At 34.9% G+C, this 24,739-nt stretch overlaps 1 protein-coding gene across 2 annotated transcripts in view; it reads left to right on the forward strand.

Moving 5' to 3' along the window:
* Positions 1-24,739, forward strand: part of ATRNL1 (attractin like 1) — a 746,492-nt gene that overhangs the window by 478,337 nt on the left and 243,416 nt on the right. For both annotated transcript variants that reach the window (XM_065923396.1, XM_065923397.1), the window contains exon 27: positions 7,017-7,124. In XM_065923396.1, coding sequence (XP_065779468.1) covers positions 7,017-7,124 — 108 coding nt within the window. The remainder of the gene's footprint in view (positions 1-7,016; positions 7,125-24,739) is intronic.

Below are 24,739 nucleotides of genomic sequence, written 5' to 3' on the forward strand. Positions count from 1 at the left end.
TTCCATGAGGACTTGTAGTGATTGACATGTGCAGACAGTTGTCAGATGTTCTTTCCATTTTCTTGGCTTCAAACTTCAGTTGGGAAGAATTGTGCCATCTAAGAAATAAAGTTTTGGTTTCCATGATGTTTAATTAATAATGTATAACCATGAATATATGAGGATAAGGAAGATCTGTCATACTGTCTTTCCTTTGACATTGCCTAAATTAACCTAAACAAAGCCAACTCAGACTTAAAATGCCCATACTCACAAAAGTTGAGTATCTTTTTTTGAATATCTGTAATTCCTGTCAGTAGAAAGCTGACTTTTTGCAACCCCATGGACTATAGCCTGCCAGGCTCCTTTGTCCGTGGAATTCTCCAGGCAAGAATACTGTAGTGGGTAGCCAGCTGTTCCCTTCCCCAGGGGATCTTCCCAACCCAGGGATTGAACCTAGGTCTCCTGCATTGCAGGTGGATTCTTTACCATCTGAACGACCAGGGAAGCCCTTTAAGACCTTATTGTATGCAAATAATGGTGATGCTACCAACCACATAGTTTGTGCCTCTCCTTGATAATATTGAAAATTTTTAGAGTTCTGTGAGATTTATTTCGCATGGAAGTTATGGTATCATAAAATCAGTATAAATAGATGATACCTTTAGAGTCAAGATAATTCACTAGAGTATAGGTGACATTGCACATGCAACTGCATAAACCCCAAAGGTTGAAAACACTGAGCTAGACGAAGGGTAGAAATAAAAGGAAACTTTAGAAACATATGTTTGAACTTCAAACCCATTCTGCACTTAAGAAGTTCTTATTTGGGAAGATCCAGAGGAATCGGGTGGAGAGGGAGGTGGGATGGGAGACCAGGATGGGGAATTCGTGTAACTCTATGGCTGATTCATATCAATGTATGACAAAACCCACTGAAAAATAAAAATTAAAAAAAAAAAAAGAAGTTCTTATTTAGCAAATAGGGATGTGTAGGGAATTTTAAAGTTGTCTTGCTTGCTTTTATAATTTACTCCATCCTGTTTTATTTTTAAGCATGAATATATATTGATAGATTTGTTTGTTAAAAGAATTTAAGAAAACAGTGGAGTTACGTTTTGATTCTAATAGAGGGCCAATTAGTTTCTAAAGACAGTAGTAAGTTAAATTATTGAATCTGGTGAAATTGGAAATTAATTAATAAAAGTCTCATCTTTTAGTGCGAGATTCATAGATTCATAGATTTTTCTAGTGCTCATCTATTTACCCATTATGGGTCTATATAGTCTGTAGGTTAAAAAAAATCTCTGGACCAGAGGATTTATAGGTCCCTTTTAAGTCTAAACTCTGTGATGGGTATCTTTTATTCATATCAGTGAAATGCTCAATATTATTCAGATGACAACAAAGACCTTCATTTGAGGGCATTATTTAATCTTTATCTTGACATTTTATTTTATTTTAAGGGCTTCCCTGTTAACTCAGACAGTAAAGAATCTGCCTGCCATGCAGAAGACCCAGGTTCGATCCCTGGGTCAGGAAGATCCCCTGGAGAAGGGAATGGCAACTCACTCCAGTATTCTTGCCTGGAGAATTCCGTGGACAGACCATGTAGTTGCAAAGAGTTGGACACGACTGAGCAACTAACACTTTGACATTTTATATAAGAGTTGTAGTTTTAATTTGAGTTTCAGTTACTTTGAATTATATATATAATTTTAGGAATAGTCACACATACACTTTCACACATATATTGACATGAGTATGTTTTATACTGATATAATCTCTTGGCATTTTAGAGGAAATATTGAACTTTATATTTTGGAAGATTTAGAAGAATTTTCCATTTCTCCTCTCTTCTTCTCTCTGGTAGTAGGCTTGATGACAGTAAAGGTTGGTTTTGTTTCTGGCACATTACTGCTCAAAAAACAAACCTGCATACCTGAACAACCTACCTTGAATGTCTGCTATGACCATTTGACAGTTGAGGACATTTTACTTTAAAATAATGAAGAAAAACTGGGTAAACTTGTAGCTTGCAGATTTAGATATAAAAATGATAGAATTATCATGCTTTCCTAATTCATTGATGTACTATCCTTCCACTAAAAAAAAAAAGATCTTTTGCTTATTATACACTATGTTGTGTTTATGTTAATAATAGGAATACTTTTTCATGAAATGTTGCTTTATGTCTAATTCAAACTTGTTGTTCATTTTAGTATGTAAGCTCAAAAATAATGACTAAAGAATTTTGATTGCTCCTTTTATATCTTTCCAAATGTCTGAAATAATTTCTATTAAAACATGAATGCATCATGATGACTTTATGGCAGTTTTCTTTATAATATTTACAGTATGGTAACAAAGTGAATGAAGAGAGATAAGAAACCTAGTGGTGATTTGTTGGGTCCACAGAATTGACCCATTCTACAAAAATGAATATCCACTTACTTTTGAGCATAAGGCATACATTGTAGAATATCAGAGCAGTGTGACTGTGTTAGTTGCTCAGTCGTGTCTGACTCTTTATGATCCCATGGACTGTAGCCCACCAAGCTCCTCTGTCCGTGGAATTTTCCAGGCAAGAATACTGGAGTGGATTGCCATTCCCTTCTCCAGGCGATCTTCCCAACCAGAAATCAAACCCAAGTCTTCCCGCATTGCAGACAGATTCTTGACTGACTGAGCCACCAGGAAAGCAGAATATCAGAGGACATATACTTTTAAGAGCTTCTTCCTAATTCAGTTCAGTTCAATTCAGTTCAGTCTCTCAGTCATGTCCGACTTTTTGCGACCCCATGAACCGTAGCATGCCAGGCATCCCTGTCCATCCCCAACTCCTGGAGTTTACCCAAACTCATGTCCATTGAGTCGGTGATGCCATCCAGCCATCTCATCCTCTGTCGTCCCCTTCTCCTCCTGCCCTCAATCTTTCCCAGCATCAGGGTCTTTTCAAATGATTAAAATCAGTTTAATCAAAACTTACCTTCAGTCACATTCAGATGATACAGATTTTTATACTGTAAGTCACTCATTCATTGTCCATTCATCAAATACTATTGACTACAAACTAAGTGCTGAATGAAATAAAAAACAGAAATAAATTTCTGCCTTAAAGATTTCAGGAAAGCATGAAGGTTTGAGGAGATAGTGCCACACTAATATCATAACTAACTTGTAGGGAAGATGATTACTTCACACCTGGGATGGAGTTGGAAGGGCATTTGGAGGTGTGGGGAGAGGCTACATGGAACCTGAATACAGGAGGCAGGCAATAGGAAGACAACTGAAAATGAGTTGGTTACTGTTTTGTTTTGTTTTTTTAGTGTGTGTGTTTTTAAAGATTATTATCCTAAATGCATTAGTGGTTTAGCTTTAAGGTGATTGGAAAAGTCATTAACATGAACTTTGGGGATTGATATGATATTTGTAGTAGTATTAGTATGTGAAAGCATTTCATATATACATTTGATTGAATCAATGACTGTTCTCAGTTGCCATCGTTAAGCATGGATTTTCATATTATTTTTAATTTCATGGTTTGTTTTGTAAGAGATTTTGAATAATAAAGCAACTATTATACATAACGAACATTATGTTATGAGCATGATCTATAATTTTAAAATGTCCTTCACCATAGTGTTTACGGCAACATGATTATAATCTGTTGCATTATGATCAGTTTGTTCTTTTGGCCTTTTCTTTCTGCTGAATAATTGGCAACTGCAGATTAGTTATAAAATAGATCATCTGTTATATGGCTTCTTATCTATATACAAAATGTCAAACTTCATTTTATATAAAAATCACAACCACCAAATAATTTTTGAAAGTTCTTATGGAAGTACTCTATTTCCTTGCAATTTTTAGGTTGAGTTTTTATCATTCTTAGTCACAAATGGCAGGAAGCGGTTCCAAATTAAATTCATTTTTACCACAATCATGACATTTTCCGACTGTCTCATAAATTTGCAACATTTGTTAAAAGGGAGACTAATAGAGCAAAATGTGTCACTAGTGCCGAAGAAAACGGGCTTGTGGTAATTAGAGTGCCATCTTTAAAGACAAAATTAGGGCTTGAAATTTTAACATAATAATTGTACCAATGAACTGTTACTGAGTTCTCACAATGTGCCAGATTCTGTGTTGAGCAGTGCAAATGCATTAAGTATTAGCAAAACTTCTAATAGTATTCCTCTTCCTGTTTAATAGAGAGAATAAGCCTTAGAAAGGTCTATGTAATATGATGGTGCAATAGGTAATGGGTGGAGAAACTGGGAATCAAAACAAGTTCTCGCAGGGCTAGTTGTAGATGTAGATACTATTGATAGCCCAATTTTGCTATGAGAAAGTGTGAGGTTTACAGAGGTCTAAATAATTCAGAGGTCTAAATAGTACCTTACACAGCTACTAAGTAGAAAACCAGGTATTCAAACACAGATTCTTCTAACTCGAGAGTCTAACTAAATTGCCTGTCAATATCATCATTAAATTTCCAGGAAATTTGAGTTGTAAGAATAAACTTTGAATTGTTTATGTCTCTTTTGTTCTGACACAGAAGGGGCAAAATTCAAGAAGTAATGCCTATAGATGTTAACTGGCGAAAGAAAGGGCAATTGTTAAGGACACCGCTGAGAGCCAGGAATTTAGTAGCATGAGGAATCTCACTTTGTTTCATATTATTATTTTAGGGCCATCCTATCAAAGCAAGAGTGTTTTAGGATAAAATTTTTTACTCCCTCTGTTTCCCTGGTCAGAACCATTGGATTAGGTTTCCCAAAGTCAGAAACTTGGTGCCCTAGTCAAAGTCCTCGAACTCGTCCTCTGTTATGTGGCCCAGAGTGAATTAATTTGGCTAATTCCCTGTTTGTAACCTTTACTCTACACTGTCTTGTGCTCTAATTATTTTCATTTCACCGTATCTTGTTTTACAAACTTCAGTGTTATGGTCCTGGGCAAGAACAGTCTTTCCTCTTTGCCAAGAGTACTGTAATAACATTCAATTCTTAAAAACTGATGAAAACTCAATGCTCAGAAGACAAACTGGAATCTTTTAAAATACCTTTTTGTCCTACTAGTCCACGTTTTTAAATGAATAAAACTATCAATCACTAGTTTTTCTTTATTATGAGTGTAGGAGGTGGTCACAATAATACATTATTTTTCAAAGAAATCTATTCTTTGTTAAAGATAGTGAATTTAGAGTAATCATAGATTTACATTACAATCTGTGGGATTGAGTTCTCATTAAATTTATTTTGTAGAGCTTTTACTTTTAGGTGTAGCAAAAAGGCAAGGTGAAGAAACAGAAATTGTTTATTTTTTTAAAGAATCAGTTATAGGAGATGCCATTTATAAGCTAAGGGAAACTAGTAAAACTGAAGAAACTTTAATACAAATGTTAGAAAATTGCATTAATCCAAACTAGAATTTATAGTTTTCTCATGAGAATTATTATATTAACTGTAACAGAGGCAGTTTGTGTATTCCTGTCTGTATATCTGTGTGTGCATTTATGTTTTACCATATAAAAAGAGTGTGGTGTCTTCTACGCTTAGCAATCATAGGTATTTGGAGTAACATTATGTTTGCATTTTGCATACACACAGTATTCAGATCAATTGGCCACTCCTATCGAAAGAGACACAAATAAGATTCTCTTGGCCAGCAGCTGTATTTTTAATAGTGTAAGTCTGAGTTTATATTAAAGTGAATAATTTGGGTGATTTAGATCACATTTGCTTTTTACTCTGAATATGTTTTTAATATGTCTTCATTATGTATCTTCTTCTAAAAATACATACAATTTAAGACCTTGAACTCTAGCTTGGTAATAGTTGCATTATTTCTGTCCCATATTTGCAAGTGAATGTTCTCTCTTCAATAATAAAGGCAAGGCCTTAAATTATGTTTGAGATGCTCATTACATGAACACTGTCACTGCAGTGTCACAAGTGTTAAAATAAAAATATTAAATAATCAAGTTCCATCAGTTGTTGGTTTTTGTTCCTTCATCATGAGAAAGGGAACTTTATGAATGATGCATCACAGTGCTCTGTACATTTACATTCAAAGACCAGTTGTGAATGTTTTAAGTTACTGCCAGTGAATCTTTAGAAATCTCTGTGAACAATGAAGTCATTCATTGTGTTCAAGGATTTTGTCTTTCTTCAGTGATATGATTTTCTTCTCATTTGAAAGAGTGTTTAATTGCATTGCTCATCTACTTTTAATATTTAATAATAATTTTATTAGCTGTGTCGAATGAGGAGGGCAAGATTTGCAATATCTAGTACTGGTCATCAATTTTTTCTTATCATGACTTAATGAATATTATAGTTACAAGAGGAGACAGAAATATAAATTAGCTGAATACTTGGTTGGGACTTGCTGGCTTATTGGTTTTTGTTTGGGCAAAGCCAAGAAGAGACGCAAAGAGAAGAAACAAATATCTGACAGTGTTTTAGAAGCCCTTGGACACCTTTTTGTAACCTACTAATCATTTTCCTTTAAATAATAAACACCATGGCTTTGAATAAAGTTAAAAACATTGACAATAAAAATTCCTGCTGGTGCTATAGCAATTGACGGGGGGGATCTTGATAACTTACAAGACTGGATCTTGGCTATTAATGCATTTTGACAACTTTTCATTCCCTTTTCTCAATCATTTGTACTGCTGTTTGCTTTCAGCTAAGACAAAGGCATGAGTTATTTTGAGTGGAAAGACTTGGCATACCTGTCATCATAATAGCAGTTTTTACTTAAGTACTACCTCTCACCTGAAGTTTTCAAAGTGCTTTTCACTAGGCCTGTGAGATGGCAGTCAGGAGGCATCAAACATTTAAAGCCTATAAGGAAATATAACCCAGGCCATGAGGAGGACATAATTTTCCTTTTTAATGATCTAGATATGCATATGTGTATTACAACCTCTAAATTTTAGATGCCAGTTTTTCCAAACAGGACTAGATATTATTGAATTTAACATGTCCTAAAACCTGTCTTAAAACGAGTGCTTTTTAACCCCCCAGCAACTGCTTCGAGAACGACAGCAGATGGCCAGCCGACCCTTTGCGTCTGTTGATGTAGCGCTGGAAGTGGGAGCTGAACACACAGACTTTCTGCGAGGGGCATTAGAGGTAGGAACAGTGGTGGGCAAAGGGGACCGCTGTGATTTGCATATTTATATTACTTCTCTAATCTGCATCTGCTTGTGAAGCCAAACAGAGTCTGATTATCTAGAGTTGACAAGATTCGGCTACATATGTTATGCCATTTTCAAGGCACATGGTTTTAATAGTATGACATGAGCTGTAACAAACGCCACTGGAGAATCTGTTAGTCTAGGCAAGAGTGACAGACTGCTCACCTGGCACCCTTTCCCTGACAGATAGGAGCTGAAGGAATTTAAGATACAGGTACGATGGTAGAAACAAAGCATCTGTATTTAGTCCTGGGAGCGCCCAACACCCCTCAGTTAACAGGTCACATCTATCTTTATTAACAAAGTTGACTATAAAAGGTGGGTGGAGATGAGTTGCATTTTAATTACATAGTCTCACTTTTTGAATGTTGAAGTTTGTAGAATATAGTGAATATTTTTATTTTATGGCTATATTAGTACAGAATTATATTGCAAATGGGGAAATAGAGTATCGTGAAAGAGAAATGGTTATGTGCGAGTAAATGTGGTATTCGCATCTTGAAATAGTGCATGACATGGTTTCTGAAAATAATGGGGGTTCCCAAAGAGCAAAAATCCACAGATTGTAATTAACAACTCATGACAGCTTCTGAGGCATGGTAATTTTACTCTAGGCTTAATTTTCAAGTTTTTTGTGTTATACATGGTAAGATGTTTAAACAGGAAGATTTAAAAATACCTTACAGTTGAAATATTTTATTCACCTTTTAAAAAGTGACCTTATGTGACTGACTTCATGTTGCTATATTTAGACTTTGCTCTTCTTTGAGGAGAGCAAGGGATATAAAAATAGACTTCTCCAAATACCTAGGCACAAATATAATTGATTTTGTCCATAAAATTTTTGGTTATTCTGAAAAAAATAGAACTAAATCAGACCTTATGATGCTATACAAAGGACCAGTGTTTAGAGACATTTCTCTAAGTAAGTTTCTTTTTTTTTAAGCTTTTGTGTCCTTGATTTTTTACTACTCTAGATCACAGGCTGTCACAGAAGCTTAGAACATTAGATAATGTGTGGGTATATCTTCTGTTACTTAGGGAGAAGTGCTCTAATTTCTAACTTTGCAGTAAGTGCTCTAATTTCATTCTGACCTTTAATTTCAAATAACTTTAGTACAGAACTTTTAACAAATTGAAAACTCTAACTATCTGAATCTAACTTCATTTTTCTCCTCATCTATTTAAAGCATTCTTGAATGCTGTTAAAACTCAACTCACAAGAGAAAAACAAATGTAAATGATACAGATGTAAGTTGAGATAAAACACTCATAAACTTAAGGAACAAATGTAATAAATATACATAATAAATAATTTATTTTGTAGAGTTTAAAAACTTCTACCGCTACTTTCTTTTTGCTCTTATTTACTTGGTAGTCCTTTTATTCATTTATTTCTGACTTCTCTGTATCCTTTTGTTATTACTAGTTATATGAATAACTGGTATGTCTCTATTTCTTTTGTATCACTTGTTTTCTAAAATTTAAATTCAGAGTGTCACAGAAGAATAAAACCTACCTACCTACTCCCATTCAGAAAGTTTTCTGGAGATCTGGTTCTACCTACCAATGTGTAGTTTTGTTGGCTTTTTGTAAATGGCTTTATTAAATTGTAGTTCATATGCCATAAAATTTACCCATTTAAACTGTGAAATTTCGGGTTTTTAGTATATCCAGAATCGTGTAACCATCACCAAAAATCAATTATAGTTCGTTTTCATCTTCCCATAAAGAAACTCCCTTCTCACCCCCTCTCTTTTTCCCCAAGCCCCATTCTCAACTGTAGACAAGCCCTAATCTAGTTTTTGTCCTTACATGAGTTTCCTCTAGTATATTTTCATTCCATTTCATATAAATGGAGTCATACAGTATGTGGTCTTTCATGACTAGCTTCTTTTACTTTGCCTTAATGTTTTCAAGTTTCATTCTACATTGTGGATGAATATTTAATTTCTTTCTATTGCCAAGTAATATTTGATATTATTGCTATAAGAGGGGTGTCTCAGATGGCTCAATGATAAAGAGTATGCCTGCCAATGAAGAGATATGGGTTCAATCCCTGGGTCAGGAAGATGCCCTGGAGTGGGAAATGGCAACCCACTCCAGTATTCTTGCCTGGAAAATTCCAGGGACAGAAGATCCTGGCTTGCTACAGTCCATGGGGTCACAAAGAGTTGGACACGACTAAGCGACTGAGCATGCACACACACACATTATTGATATAGCACAGTTTGTTTTTGCACTCATGAGTTGATGAACATCTGTGCTGTTTCTGCTTTTTGAATATTTTGAAAAATGCTACTGTGAATATTTGTCTACAAATTTTGTTTCCTTTTCATTGGAATATGTAAATAACAGTTGAATTTCTGAGTAATATGGTAATTTTTTACTACTTGTCGAAAAGACTTTCTATCTCCACTGAATGATCTTGGGACTCCTGTTTCAAATCAATTGACCGTAAGTGTGAGAATTTATTTTTATCATCTCATTACCATTCCATTAATCTATAGATCTATCATATGACAGTACAACTCTATTTTGATTACTATAGTTTTGTAGTAAGTTTTAGAATTAGAAAATATGAGTCCTCCAGCTTTATTCATTTTGAACTTTGTTTGGCTTTTCTCGGTTCTTTGAATTTTGACAGGAATTTTAGGATTAGTTTGTCAATTTCTGCAAAGAAGCTCACTAGTACTTTAATAGGGATTGTATAAAATCTGTAAATCAATTTGGGAGAATTTACAGTATCTTAACATGCACCTCGTTAAGATGGTAGCTTTGTTAATTGAGTACCTTTATCCATGCTTCAAATAAATTTAGTATTCTAAATTCAATATCAAATTTTCTTCATCTTGATAAACAAGTATGATTTCTGATATTTAAAATTCCCTATATCCATATATTTCTGATCTCAAGTAAATTGACAACTTAATTTTTTTTTATTTAAAGTTGAAAATATTGTCCTTCAGTAATTTTTAGAGCTTAAATTGTTTTCTTATGTGAATTTAATATCAGAAATAAATAATGACTTCTAACTGCTAATTTATTTACTATTCTTTGGAAAATAATAGAAGTAAAGCATAAGGTTTAAAATCATGTTTTGTTTTTTCCTTTGCATTTTGTAATTACTACTAAGTAGAAGTTATCTATCTGCTGTATATACACATACATGTGTGTACATATACATTTATATGTTGTATGTGAGATTTACTTTGCATTGTCACAGTACTCTAGATCCACTCCAAATCTCTTTTTATATACATAACCTAGTATGATGTGGCATTGATGTGCTTACACAGCAAAATATAAAGCCTAGGCCTATTCTGAAATAACATTAAGGACTTTATTTAAACTTAGAAAATAAAAGTAATTTTAAAATTCCTTTGCTGGGTTTTTCTTAAAATTCAGAGGTTAAATTCAACCCAAAGCCATAGGTTAGCTGGCTATTACTATTTTGTAAATATTCATTGAGTCTTCATAATGTGGTAATTTAAGAAATGGATTTCTTTCAATTTAAATTGGATTCTCATGTGCCACTCTGAGTTCCACATCTATATTGTCAGGGGGAGAACATAGGTATAATATAGAATTGCTTATACTTGATGCATCTGTAGTAATGGTTCTGTACACCAAAATGTCCTATTCTATGAAGTAGACGTGTTCCTAAAAGTTTGTGTTAGTTGGTTATGTTTTTTAATGGATGAAGAATATTCAGTCTTCATAGGAACTGTGTGTAGTAAATCCTAGGTGTAAAAACTCTTTGTGAGTGAAAAAAAGATTATGGCGTGAATAATCACCCCCTAAATTATCTGTAAGCAAGTTTGAATCATTATATTTTTCTAAATTATAGTAAAAAATTAAGAACTTATTAAAATTTAATAAATACACTTAGAATATAAATTTATATATATATATATATATAAACTTACAAACTCAATTTGTCAGTTGGTTTTAAATTTATTGTAAAAAAAAATAGGGTTATTTTTGTGATGACCTTGTGACCCATATAGTGTATATTTATCAATTTTCTTCCACTAAGGAATAGCATGATAATTTATAGTAATTGCTTAACAGATGTTTATGGCATGCCGCATGTACGTCAAGCACTCTTCTTATCACTTTAGAAGCATCAGGGAACACAACAAAGAGCCCTGTCTTCGTGGAGTTCATATTCTAACAGGGGAAACGGGTTATTTAATATGTTAGGAGGTGGTAAGTGCAATGGAACAGGAGAAAAATAAAACAGGATAAGGTTTGGAGAGAGCTTTGTGGAGGTGGGGGAGAGCGTGCGTATTGAATCCGGCGGTGGTCAGGGTGACCTCATTGAGGAGGTGAGAGCTGAACAAGGCTTGAAAGAGGTAAAGGACTTAACCAGGTGCCAGATCCTCAAGGGAGAGTGTTCCCAGCAAAGAGACTGGCTAGCGCAGGGGTGCTAAGGTGGGCGTGCCGGGCGAGTGCATGAAATAGCAGGCTTGGCGCAGGGCAGGTGCAGGACGAGGCAGAAGATACAGGGTCTTGTAGACCTTTTGTAAAAACTTTGATGTTCAATCCTAAGCGAAGAGGAGAATCAGTTGCAGGACTGGCTGACGTAATCTGTTTCTAAAAGATCATTCTGCCTTTGGGGTTGAGGATAGTTTGTTGTGTGATATCATCAGATGGTTTCCTGACAAGCAGACATCAAGATGGTTCATTTGAAGAATATGCTGGTGGGGAAATGGAGCCATGAGAAAGGGAATGGAGAGAAGCTAATACCACTACGGTAAACTAGGGCTTGACTTCCGTGGAGACACTCAGAGTCGGGGTGAAATGCGTGTCACCCTAGGGACAGCCGGGCAACTGAGCCGAGGGTTCATTCCTCAGCTCCCTCCAGTCACTGGTTGAGGGTCCTTTCGCAGGAAGTCCGAGAAAGCCCTCAGGCAAAGAAATGAAGGCTTTGGCTTTGGAACTTAGCAGAAAACTGACATGGTAACTTAGAGGCTGGAAATCAACCCGAAGTTTCTCCTATGAGGGTCAAGGATAGAGGGAGAGAAGCTTGTCACAAAGCTTCTCTGGGAATCCAGGCAAGAGGTAATGGATGTCAGCAGTGAAGTGTCTGATTCTGGACTTTGTTTTTAAGTCATGATGTCTTCTCCTTTTGAAAGTCTTTCTAGAGACTGTGTGTGTGTGAGATCCAAACAGAAAAGAAGACAGAATTTTCTCTCCTTAACTGCCACTGTAATAGATCTAGACCTTCTGATGCTGTTGTACTTATTAAGAGGAATAGTCACAGTCTCTAGTATACCCTCTCAAACAAAAATTCATGCTTTCCCTCGATAATGACAGAAACCACGAGAAACTGAGGTAAAAGAACCAGAGGCCATTAAGTGACTTCGGTTGACTAGGCTTCCTAGATCTGGTGTCACATGAAAAGTATACAGCTTGATCACAAACAAGTTAATTGATAGTCCTTTAGTTTGACGTTAAAAATGCACTTTCCTTGTTCATGTTTTTTGTGGGGAGAATAGTGGTAGGAAGGAAGGACGGAAGGAGTTGGCAGTTTTATAAACTTAGATGAGTCCTCCAATGTCACTGACAGTTTTTGCTGGGATATTATTCTTTGTTTCTATTTTTACTTTGAATTATTTTAGCCAATTATTTTTTGCTTCCTACCTCTAGTACTGAAAAACTAGAAACCATTTTAATGGCCCAAAGTAAAGCATTTGTTAGTTAATTTATTATATTTTACAAAATGGTGTTTATATTGTGATCCAGTTTTTGATAAACATTGAAAAAAGTCTGGTCTAATAAATTCTTAATAATAAATGTTGTATAGGTGGGTGGCACATATGGGTTATTCTTGTTGCATGTCTGTGTTATCCTTTCTATTACAGTATGCATGGCTCTTTTTAACAAGGGAAAGTTAAAAGCAACAACAAAGCAAAAATATAAAGTATTAAGTTTTTCCCTTAAGTTTTAGACCCTTGTATTGACTGCCTGTTGGAACTTGAAATTTTGCCAGTTATTCAAAATAAACATTTTCAATTATCATTTCTGTGTTAGGGAACAGAAACTCTTATACATATTATACATATTCTGGACTGCCCTGTTAATGTTTTTACCCATCATGGTTAATTTATCCACATTTTAATTTTTGAAAATGTAGATGACCATTGGGTCTTATTCTACAAGGTTAGTACTTAGGTGTTCACCAAGCATTACACTAGAGAATGCTTTCCAAACAATACAGGTAAAGATTATATGTCAAAGTAAGGAACTTAAACCTGAGCTTCCTAGGTCACGAGAACAAGTAAAATGTTTAAATTGAGTTTAAGATACTGTTTTTCAAAACTTATTTACATACACTATCTCAATCTCATTTGAGCCTTATGTCAGTCTTACAAAATACAAAGCAGATTTTGTTTCTTCTGTTTCTTATTGAAGAAACGGAGACTCTGTGAACTTAAGATCTTTGGTCAAGATCACAATTTAGTCACCAGTAGAGAATGGAATGGCAAAAAAGCCAGATACAACTTAGCAACTAAACCACAACAACAGAGCAGGAACAGAGTTTGAATCTCAGATTGGCTCTGGAATTTCTCTTTCACAGCATTCTCCAATATACTGATTTTAGTTCAAATTGAGAATACATTTTAGGCCCCAACGTGTCTTTGGAGTACTTTCTGTATTAAGGCTGTTTGTGAGCAGAGTTACCTAATATTTTGTAATATTCTTTGATTCCTGGTGCTTATGAGTAATGGAGACAGTTCAACCTATTACACTACATAAGAAAAAAGGTGACAGACACATTGTTTAAATCAAGGCCAGACACAGTGAGCGTCTCTCATGTTAAGAGCATTGCTGGCTTTGCTCCCAGAGCAGCATGAACCCAGTTCTCTGCTGATGGGCGCAGCCAGTGGCCTCTCGAGCATTTCATTCCTGATCTGGCATCTTCATGGGCAGTAGTTCCAATGGCTGGCCTAAGCATTTCCTGGGTCTCTGATTTTTTTCAAATTGTACAGCTGTCTTGCAGTACTTCATATTTTATTAAAACTTACTCTTAGTGTTCTGATTATGAAAATAATAAATACTCTTTATAGAAAAAAATGCAGAAATAATCAAAATTAAAATATTTCACCCATAAGTATCCATTGCTGAAACTTTCTTTCCAACATTTTCCTTTTGCATATATGTATGTTTACAAAATTCAAAGTATAGTTTATACGTGATTTTGCATCCTGTTTTTCTCATTATAATAAGAAAAATTTGTACTTCTGAGTTTGATTTTAAAATGTCCTGTAATTTGTTCTGTAGTATAGCATAATTTATATGACTCTTTTATTTTTAAATAGCTTGATTCTGATTTCACACTATTATAAACAGGGCTTATAGTTAATGTTTGTACATAACTCTTGATCCTAATCTGCAAAAAGATAAACTGCTAGGTCAAAAATTGTGACCTTTTATGCATCTTGATATATTGCTCACTTACTTTCCAGAAATGTCCTTTTTCAAACTACCTTTAACAAGGAATGAGAATTCCTGTTTTCCTACTTTTTTGTCAAAAAGTATTTTAAAAGCAATTTTAAAACAATTTTGGTAATTTGATATATGAAATGTTATATTCTCCATCAGACTTCTTATTAGTATTAATAGTAAACTCAAATATTTTCATATTGTTTTTAACCACTTGTATTTCTCCTAGCTCATTTTATTAACTGTTATTCCCATGTCCTCTTCTGTTTAATATCATCTACTGATAGTAATTGGTTTACTTAAGAAATTTTTTATTAGTTACAGAAAATTTGAAAATGTTTCTTAACTTATTCAGTATCTTCCTTCATCCCTCTGTTGGAACTTTTTTGCTTAAGTCTCTTATTAAATGTTTGTAATTTTTTGTTACAAATATTTCCCTTCTGGATATTGCTATTAAAATATTATATTTTCTCTATTTTTTTCTACTAATCAAACTGGTTTAGTAATATTTTCAGATATTACTCTTGCTTTATATTTATCCTAACTTTTTAAATGATCTTTGCTTCTTTGATGGCCTTCTCTTGAATTGAAGATTGTTTAAAATAATTATTTCCTTTTCCCCTCCCCTAATATGCATATTACACACTCTTTCTCCTCTTTTGGCCATTACTCTTAAAATTTTAGCAGGTATAGTTTCAGTCTGAATATAATGAGCTCTTCCGTAATATAAATGAAAGGTCCTCAAACAATTTAAACCTTGTTTTCATCTTATGTATCATAATTATCTTATTTGTAGTTTTGTGAGTTTTGTCACCCCTGAAATTAAACATTGTTATCATTGTTGCTGTTTTACATGATCAATATTTATTTAAATTTTCCTATATAGTCACTATTTTCTTTGCTCACTGTTCTTTGCATTCAGAGCTTCCTTCTGAAATGTTTCCATCTGCCTATTATTTTTCTTTAAAATTCCTTTAGCATATGTCTTCTGATGATAAACTCTTAGCTTGCTGCCCATTGCCCTCCTTTTTAGTTTCACGTAAGGCCTTGGAGCATCACCATTGCTTACAATCTAAAAAATGTTTTGGAAATACACATTATCAAGCATCTAGTTACTTTGCAGTAGGAGTGCCTTACTCAAACACTTTGCTTACATGAAAATTTTTCTGGCTTTTGGCTTCTATTGTTGCAACTGAGAAATCTTCTGATAGTATAGTTGTCATCCTTTTTTTTACCAATGGTTTTAAAAATCCCTTTGTCTTTGGTGTTCTGCAGTTTTATGGTGATTTTCCTAAGCATAAATTTATTTGTATTTATCCTCTTTGGCTTATTTTGTGCTTTCTAGATCTAAGGATTCAGACCTTTTAAAATTTCTTTCTGTTTACTTCTAAAATTTCTCAGTTATCCCTTTGAGTTTTTCTCTCCATTTTCTCTATTCTCCTGAGATACTGATTAGTTGGATATCAGATCATCTCATTCTACCTTTAGAATCTCTTAATCTCTCAGGCTAGTGTTTTCCATCTCCTCTCTCTGTATTTCTTCTGGCTTGTTTCTTCAGAGCCTTGTTACAACTCACTAATTCTTGTTCAGTAGTATATAAACTGCTCTCTACCCTAGCCACTGGATATCTTTAAACAGACTTTTTTTTTTCATTTTTAAAAGTTCAGTTTGGTTTTTCTTCAAATCCACTTAGCACTTTTCAAAAGTCTCTTCTTGCTTGCTAGTTTTTATTGCCTCACATTTCATTCCAAACATAATAAAAATATTTAAATATCTGAAATCATTTTATTAAATAGATCATTTATTAAATAGATATTTTAAAAGATCATTTTAATATCTGAAATCCTTGGAAATCTAAATCTATCAGTTTCTTTCTATGGGCTCTCATTTACTGTAGGTTATTTCCTCGTGAGTTTGATGATCCTTGTAAACTCTTATTTGTTTGATCTTAATCTGTGGTTTCCTGGAGGCCTAAATAAAGAATGCTTTCCTCCAACCATTTCTTCCAGGGTCCCTGGCATGGCACAGGGATCTCAAACTCAGCTTTCTTATCTTGTAAATTACTTATATCAGCTTTTATCCTCAGGGAAGCTCTGCTTTTATGTTGCTTGCCGCTCCCTGCTCCCCTCTTCAGTTTTAGCCATGTCTTACAGCACTCGGAGAAGGCAATGGCAACCCACTCCAGTACTCTTGCCTGAAAAATCCCATGGACGGAGGAGCCTGATAGGCTGCAGTCCATGGCGTCGTGAAGAGTTGGACGCGACTGAAGCGACTTAGCATCAGCAGCAGCTTGGAGCATTCCCTAACTACAATGCTTAGAATTTGATAATTTTGTAACCAAATATTATTAATAGCTTTAAATATTATTAATAGCTTAAATATTATTAATAGCTTTGTCTTCAATAGGAGCTCAGTTTCCCTGGGTGCAGGTTCGCTTCTCTTTGGATTGCTGTTCTCTTGGCATTAGCTTAATTGTATTCATTTTCACTACTGAGATTCCAGTATTGACTACCTCTGAGGGAATAGCAGGCAATAAGGTAGGGAGGGTCTCCCTACTTGTAAATGGATTAGTGGTATAGAAACAGTCAAGCCACCAACTTCCTACTGATCTTTTTTAACTCCCTAATGCTCAAGAACAAGAAAGACTCAGAACACATATTATGCTTTTTCTTAGCCTCTTGGGGACCAGAGAGTCCTAGGATGCTCTGTCAGGGATTATATTGACCTTCTTGGTGTTTACAGAGCTCTCTAGACCAAGTCTCTGTAATATCCCTGCCCTGGGTCTTGATGCTGGTGTCTATACACTTTCCCAGTTCAAAGAGGGTAGCTATTCAGCAGGAGTTCCCTCAATTAGAATTGTCAGAGGACCCAAGCCCTATTTGCATATAAATACTCATAGGCCACAGGGGCTGTTTGCTTCAAAGAAGGAGATGATTTTCAATTAGTAGTAGAGAGAAGGAAACTGCTAAGGTCACATCTTCTCACATTCTTCATAACAAATGCTTTAGAAGACTTTCTCATTTTAAGAAAATTATTTAGAAAAAAAAGATTTTTATATGCACATCTTTGATCTTGAAGTAAGGAAGTAACTGGTAGTAATGCTTTTGTACTTTCCTGTACTTTTTTTTTTATTTCCTACTATTGCCCATGTCCATTTAGGTATTCCTCAGTTACAGCTCTCATTTTTCAAAATAAAGATCTTTGAATATATACTCAGGTAAAGCAAAGTATACTAAATATTTTATTAACTTGATATCCCAAGGGCATCAATTGCCAATACTATGGAAAAAGGATTAATATAAAACAGTACAGAAGCGTTACAAACAGTTCTTGAAGTAACAAGTTTCCCTAGTTGCATTTAGAATTTTCGTTGTCTTTCTTTTAAAATTGTCAGGCTTCACCACGACCATTTAGCAGAAAATATCTTCCAAAAAAATTTTAGAATTTGTAAGATTTGGAATTATATCAGAATTATAATGGATTTCATGATTGAACGAAGCATGAGATAAGAATTAAAGATGACTGAGTCTTCAGAATTAACATGATAAGGATAGAACCCATTAACATGGGATGAATATAATACAATACTTAAATTACTGAAATCTGCTTGCCCCTAAATTAGTATAATCAGAAGTCATAATATGTTTAGGCCTGAGAAAAGTCATCTGTTTATATTTTTAATACATAGCTTTATAAATGCTCTAGATTAACGATTAACTGTACTTGTAAGTAAAATACTGCTAGCATCATCCAGAATTCACTGAGTTCAAAGCTAAGAATATATATTTATATTTTTATGCACTTTCAAAATTAAAATTTTATAAATGGAAGTTTTCTTTGTGCTATTAAAACATTGAGATTATCTTGCCTTAAATCACTTAAAATGAATATAAACTATGATTGAGAAGAATATAAAGATGAGGATAAACAACAACAAAAAGACAAGCCCAGTTTCACCTCACAGTGTTTGATATGATAAACAGAAACATTTACAAATACAAAAGGCTTATAACCCTGACTGCCTATATCCATATTGGCTGTCATTCAGCAGAATAATACATTACTTAAGGATACTGTCATATCATGGTTGCAGTTTTGCAAATAAAAAGTGGCTATGTAAAGTAGGCTACAGTATCATTTATTGGGAAATCATAAATACAGTTTAGCAATTCTTGAGGACAGTGTTCCAGCTCTGACAAAAAAGATTAAATTTCCAACATTCTTATCTTTCACCTACTCTCAGATAAAACAGACAGTATATTGGACCCGTCCAAAAAAAATTATGGCCAGATTAAATTTGCTGCAACCAAGAACACCCAGTATTCATGGGTATCTTTGAATAATGTCAAAAGTTTCCAACACTCATTCCTTGTATATATGCTAAAATAATGATATTTAATATATTAACATAAAACCAATATTAATGTCAATTAATACATATTACTCAGTAATAGTAACATAAAGCTAGGTATCTTTTTATCTTGTTTTTCTAACATTTTAGTTTGTCTTGAAGCATTTGTTATATATCTGATAGTGTGCAGCATTTGTTTTCTGATTTTTATTAAACAGTTTACCTGCTTAAATATTTTATTAGGCTATAGTTCCCTATAGTAGATGTTATTACACTAAATTTATACCTTTGTTTAATATACTTTTTGCTTATCTTTCATGTAAAATCACTTACTAATTTAACCTGTATTTCTTCCTTCTTTCCATTACATGCATTAGTAGATAATCTGATCAAGTTCATATCCTCAATGGAGTAACTGACTGAAAAAATTCTGTAAAATGCTGGTAAATCAAATAGAAATCTTATAAAGTATAATCCCAGATATTGGAAGTGTAGTGCTAGATATTTTATATGTAGAAATCTAAGAAACCAATAATGTTATACTTTAGCTAAGCAAACATTTTCATATGTTCTCATACTTTTCTTTCTTAGAAAATAAAATAGCACCCCGGTCAAAATTTAGGGTATGAAATCTGAAAATTTACCTTAAATCTTAATATACATTTCCATTTTAATCAAGGGTTACAGTTTTACCCTTTCATAGCAGAGACTTTGATTCATATTTATACTTTATAATTTTGTTCATATTTATTTTAGGCCTCTTTTAATTTTTGGTTCACAGAAAAAGGCACTGGATTAACCATTGATGAAATATAAAAATAGAGAAGACTATCAAATAAGTAGTTTATATGCAATTTTTCATGGAGAAGGGGTCATTATTACTTAGGACTTTCTCCAGCACATTTTAGGAAACAAAAGCAATACCTAAATTTATTTTTCCATATCTCATAATGGAAAGTCAATCGTAGAAATTCTATAGTATAATAAGTTGATTCAGCGAATATTTACTAAACTTGCTATATGCAAATCAGTACAGATGAATATAGAAAAGATACTTTCTCAACCTTCTAGGAATTTATACATTGATGTGAAAGATTTCCCTCCAGTGTATAAGACATAAAAATACCATAAATGTATATCATATGTATATATATGTATATGCAAAGTGATTAATGCTAAAAGGACAAAAAACACAAAGAAGAGGAAAAAAATTAAAACTCAGGGTATTGTTGAATGTTGCATGAAAAATTATAGTAATTGTTCTTGGCTTTGAAAGATACATGAGATGTCAGTAGGTAGAGGAATGAGTAGAACTAAGATGATAGAAGAGTAAAGGGACCTGTGAAGCTGAGAGAACAATATGAGTAAAAGACAAGAGACAGAAAAGAGTGTTGTAGAATTAGCTGAATGAGGAAAAAATTGTAGGGTTCAAGATAGAAGATCTTGGAACATATCATGGAAGTCAGTTTTAACAAGATGCTAAAGATCACACAGAAGTTTTTTCTGAGCAGAATTTTGTGATTGATTTTAGAAAGTTTATCCTTGACAGCATTCTGTAGCATTGTTTTGAAGAGTAATTGAGATGGAGAAACAAGCTGACAAGTTAAGCCCTTAACTAGTGTCTATCAAAATTTAAAGGAGCAAACATATTGAAAGCTACGAAGAGGTAGAATTTACAGAACTGAATAGCTGATTAAATATAGAAATATTTTAGTTCAGTCACTCAGCTGTGTCTGACTTTTGCGACCCCATGAACCGCAACACGCCAGGTCTCCCTGTCCATCACCAACTCCCGGAGTTTACCCAATCTCATGTCCGTTGAGTGGGTGATGCCATCCAACCATCGCATCCTCTGTCGTCCTCTTCTGCTCCTGCCCTCAACCTTTCCCAGCATCAGGGTCTTTTCAAATGAGTCAGCTCCTCGCAACAGGTGGCCAAAGTATTGCAGTTTCAACTTCAACATCAGCCCTTCCAATGAACACCCAGGACTGGTCTCCTTTAGGATGGACTGGTTGGGTTTCCTTGCAGTCCAAGTGACTCTCAAGAGCCTTCTCCAACACCACAGTTCAAAGGGATCAATTCTTCGGCGTTCAGCTTTCTTTATAGTCCAACTCTCACGTTCATACATGACCACTGTAAAAACCATATCTTTGACTAGGTGGACCTTTGTTGACAAAGTAATGTCTCTGTCTTTTAATATGCTGTCTAGGTTGGTCATAACTTTCCTTCCAAGGAGTAAGCGTCTTTTAATTTCATGGCTGCAATCACCATCTGCAATGATTTTGGAGCTCCTAAAAATAAAGTCAGCCACTGTTTCCATTGTTTCCCCATCTATTTCCCATGAGGTGATGGGACCAGATGCCATGATCTTAGTTTTCTGAATGTTGAGTTTTAAGCTGACTTTTTCACTCTCACTTTCATCAAGAGGTTTTTAGTTCTTTGCTTTCTGCCATAAGGGTGGTGTCATCTGCATATCTGAGGTTATTGATATTTCTCCCGGCAATCTTGATTCCAGCTTGTGCTTCATCCAGCCCAGTGTTTCTCATGATGTACTCAGCATATTAATTAAATAAGCAGGGTGACAATATACAGCCTTGATGTACTCCTTTCCTGATTTGGAACCATTCTGTTGTTCCATGTCCAGTTCTAACTGTTGCTTCCTGACCTGAATACAGGTTTCTCAAGAGACAGGTCAGGTGGTCTGGTATTCCCATCTCTTTCAGAATTTTCCACAGTTTATTGTGATCCACACAATCAAAGACTTTGGCATAGTCAATAAAGCAGAAATAGATGTTTTTCTGGAACTCTCTTGCTTTTTCGATGATCCAGCTGATGTTGGCAATTCGATCTTTGGTTTCTCTGCCTTTTCTAAAACCAGCTTGAACATCTGGAAGTTCATAGTTCATGTACTGCTGAAGCCTGACTTGGAGAATTTTGAGCATTACTTTACTAGCATGTGAGATGAGTGCAATTGTGCGGTAGTTTGAGCATGTCTCGGACAAAGAGACGGAAGGACAGAATCCTGGGAGTTCCTCATACATACTGGAAGTCATGGTTTGAGAAAAGAGAATCAAAGACAGACTCTCGGGAAATTGTTACAATTAAAATATTAGAGGCATACAGAAGGAAAGAAAATCTTAAATGACAGACTGGGAAGGAATCAAATTGAAAAGTTTTGGACGATTCGAGTTAAGAAAAAGATGCCATGCCAAAAAGGATTAAGTGGCAAATAATGCCTCCCTTTCATAATCAGTCAGTGAAGCTGAGAACTACGGAGAGATGGAATTTGGTAACTGTGTAATCATTGATGACTTTTTTTTTCACCTTTTCCTTTTTATATAAATTTATTTTTTTAATTGAAGGATAATTGCTTTACAGAATTTTGTTGTTTTCTGTAAAACTTCAACATGAATCAGTGATAGGTATACATATGTCCCGTCCCTATGAACCTCCCTCCCACCTCCCTCCCCATCCCACCCTTCTAGGTTGACACAGAGCCCCTGAGTCATACGGCAATTTCCTGTTGGCTATCTATTTTACCTATGGTAATGTAAGTTTCTGTGTAATGAAATCTGTGGAAGTAGTTTCTATTGAAGGGCAGAAACAGACCGTCAGAACTGGATTGAAGATGAGAACGTGGATATAGCAAGATAGACTACAGTTTTGACATCTATGATGTTGTAAGGAAGGAAGGAAATGAGACAGTTAGTTAAGAAATTGGTGGTTTCAAAAGAAAGTTACTCTGGGAGAAAAATTTTGAAGTAGATATAATACTTGTTAGGGTCGAGGAGAAGGGAAAGCAGAAAGAGAATCAAGCAGATGGGTGTAAGGATTAATTTTGTAAAGATAAGGCAGGGTAAGCAAATGATGAGTAAAGATGAATTAATTAACTTTGAGCAGTTGCATCTGATAGTTTACCTTTGATGACCATATTTTTTAATCGTACTTTTAGAAGTAAGGTCCCCTGCTTAGAGTGAGCTGGGGGTGTAAGGTTGAGCCTTAAGAATAACACTTGTTTGAAAGGCTATGATAATTGGTTAAGAGCAGATGGGTGTAAGGATTAATTTTGTAAAGATAAGGCAGGGTAAGCAAATGATGAGTAAAGATGAATTAATTAACTTTGAGCAGTTGCATCTGATAGTTTACCTTTGATGACCATATTTTTTAATCGTACTTTTAGAAGTAAGGTCCCCTGCTTAGAGTGAGCTGGGGGTGTAAGGTTGAGCCTTAAGAATAACACTTGTTTGAAAGGCTATGATAATTGGTTAAGAGCAAAAACCAGGAGTTATCCAATATTCCTCCTCCTCATCTGGTCTCTATTTTCTATCAGTCATTGAGCTCTGTCAGTTCTTCAGTGTAAACATATCTTAAATTCATCACTTCATCCCCACTACCGATTTTCAAGTTTCAAGCCTGAAGATCTTTCTCCTTATCCTATTCTGTTACTCTCCTTCCTGGTTGCCCTCCCTCAATCTACTTCCCTCTTCCAGACTTCTTGTCTCATTGCTACGAAAGTCTTCTTCGTAGGGTGCAAATATTTATATCACCCTTCTCAAAATTCCCCATTGGATTCTCATCTCCTACAGTGAAAATTCAAATTCCTCTGCATAATGTACTGTATCCTGCAGTCCGTTGTTTATTCTTACTATGTCTTCTTACGCCAATAACCAGATCCGTGCTCAGTGTCCCTTGCCTCTATCTTTGTCTCTCCTGTTCACTTGTCCTAGAAGAATTTGCCTATCTGGTAGTAGAATTCAACTAATTCTTCTACTCTGAAAAGAAAAAAAAATTAGAATGTTTGAATAAAAGAAGAAGTGAATGAAAAGCGTTATCTTAAGGTGACAAAAGGATTGCTAAGCAGCAAAGAAAACCCAAAGGAACTTAGCAAGAGTTTTAGCATCAACAATGACTTTGTCTTAAAGGTGGAATCAGAAGTGAGGATAACACCTTGTAGGGTTGACTCAGGGTTAGATACAGGAGAGCTGAATACAGATAATCAAGTTAATGGGAGATGCTGGTATGAGAGCCTCTTTTAAAATTGCTGAGGGGAGTGGACAAGGAGTGTAGTAGGGAATGCAAAGGTCTGTGGCTGACAATATGGATGCTCAAGAGACAGAGTTATTATTGTTCAGTCTCTCAGTTGTGTCCGACTCTTTCGCGACCCTATAGACTGCAGCCCACCAGGCTCCTCTGTCCATAGAATTTCCCAGGCACGAATACTGGGATAGGTTGCCATTTCCTTCTTGAAGGGGTCTTCCTAACCCAGGGATCAAACCCAGGTCTCCTGCCTTTTGTGCACTGGGGGTAGATTCTTCACTGCTGAGCCGCTGGGGAAGCCCGATATGTCTTCTAGTCATCGACTATTACAACTTCCATACCTCACTTTAATAGACTCTAACACACAAACACACAATGTCCCAGAATTTAAAAAACAAACAAAATAAAAGCAGAGAAAAAGCTTTCTTTAGAGAAGATGGTGATTTTGAGTGAACAAAGTCTTTTGGTGAACAAATTGGAAAATGTTATATAAACACCGTGTTGTCCGCGTGCACACATGTATCTTCATACAGGGGGAAAGCAAGTATAAATGAGTTATGTACTCCAAATGAGTAATTACTGAGTCTTATTAAACCTTTGTACTTTTTAAACATATTTTACTTTTTTAGAGCAGCTTTATGTTGACAGCAAAATTAAGAAGCAAGTACAGAGATTTCTCATATGCCTGTCCACTGTCCTCACACATACCT

This window comes from Muntiacus reevesi, chromosome 2 (assembly GCF_963930625.1).
Source record: "Muntiacus reevesi chromosome 2, mMunRee1.1, whole genome shotgun sequence".
In the NCBI taxonomy this organism is placed as follows: domain Eukaryota; kingdom Metazoa; phylum Chordata; class Mammalia; order Artiodactyla; family Cervidae; genus Muntiacus; species Muntiacus reevesi.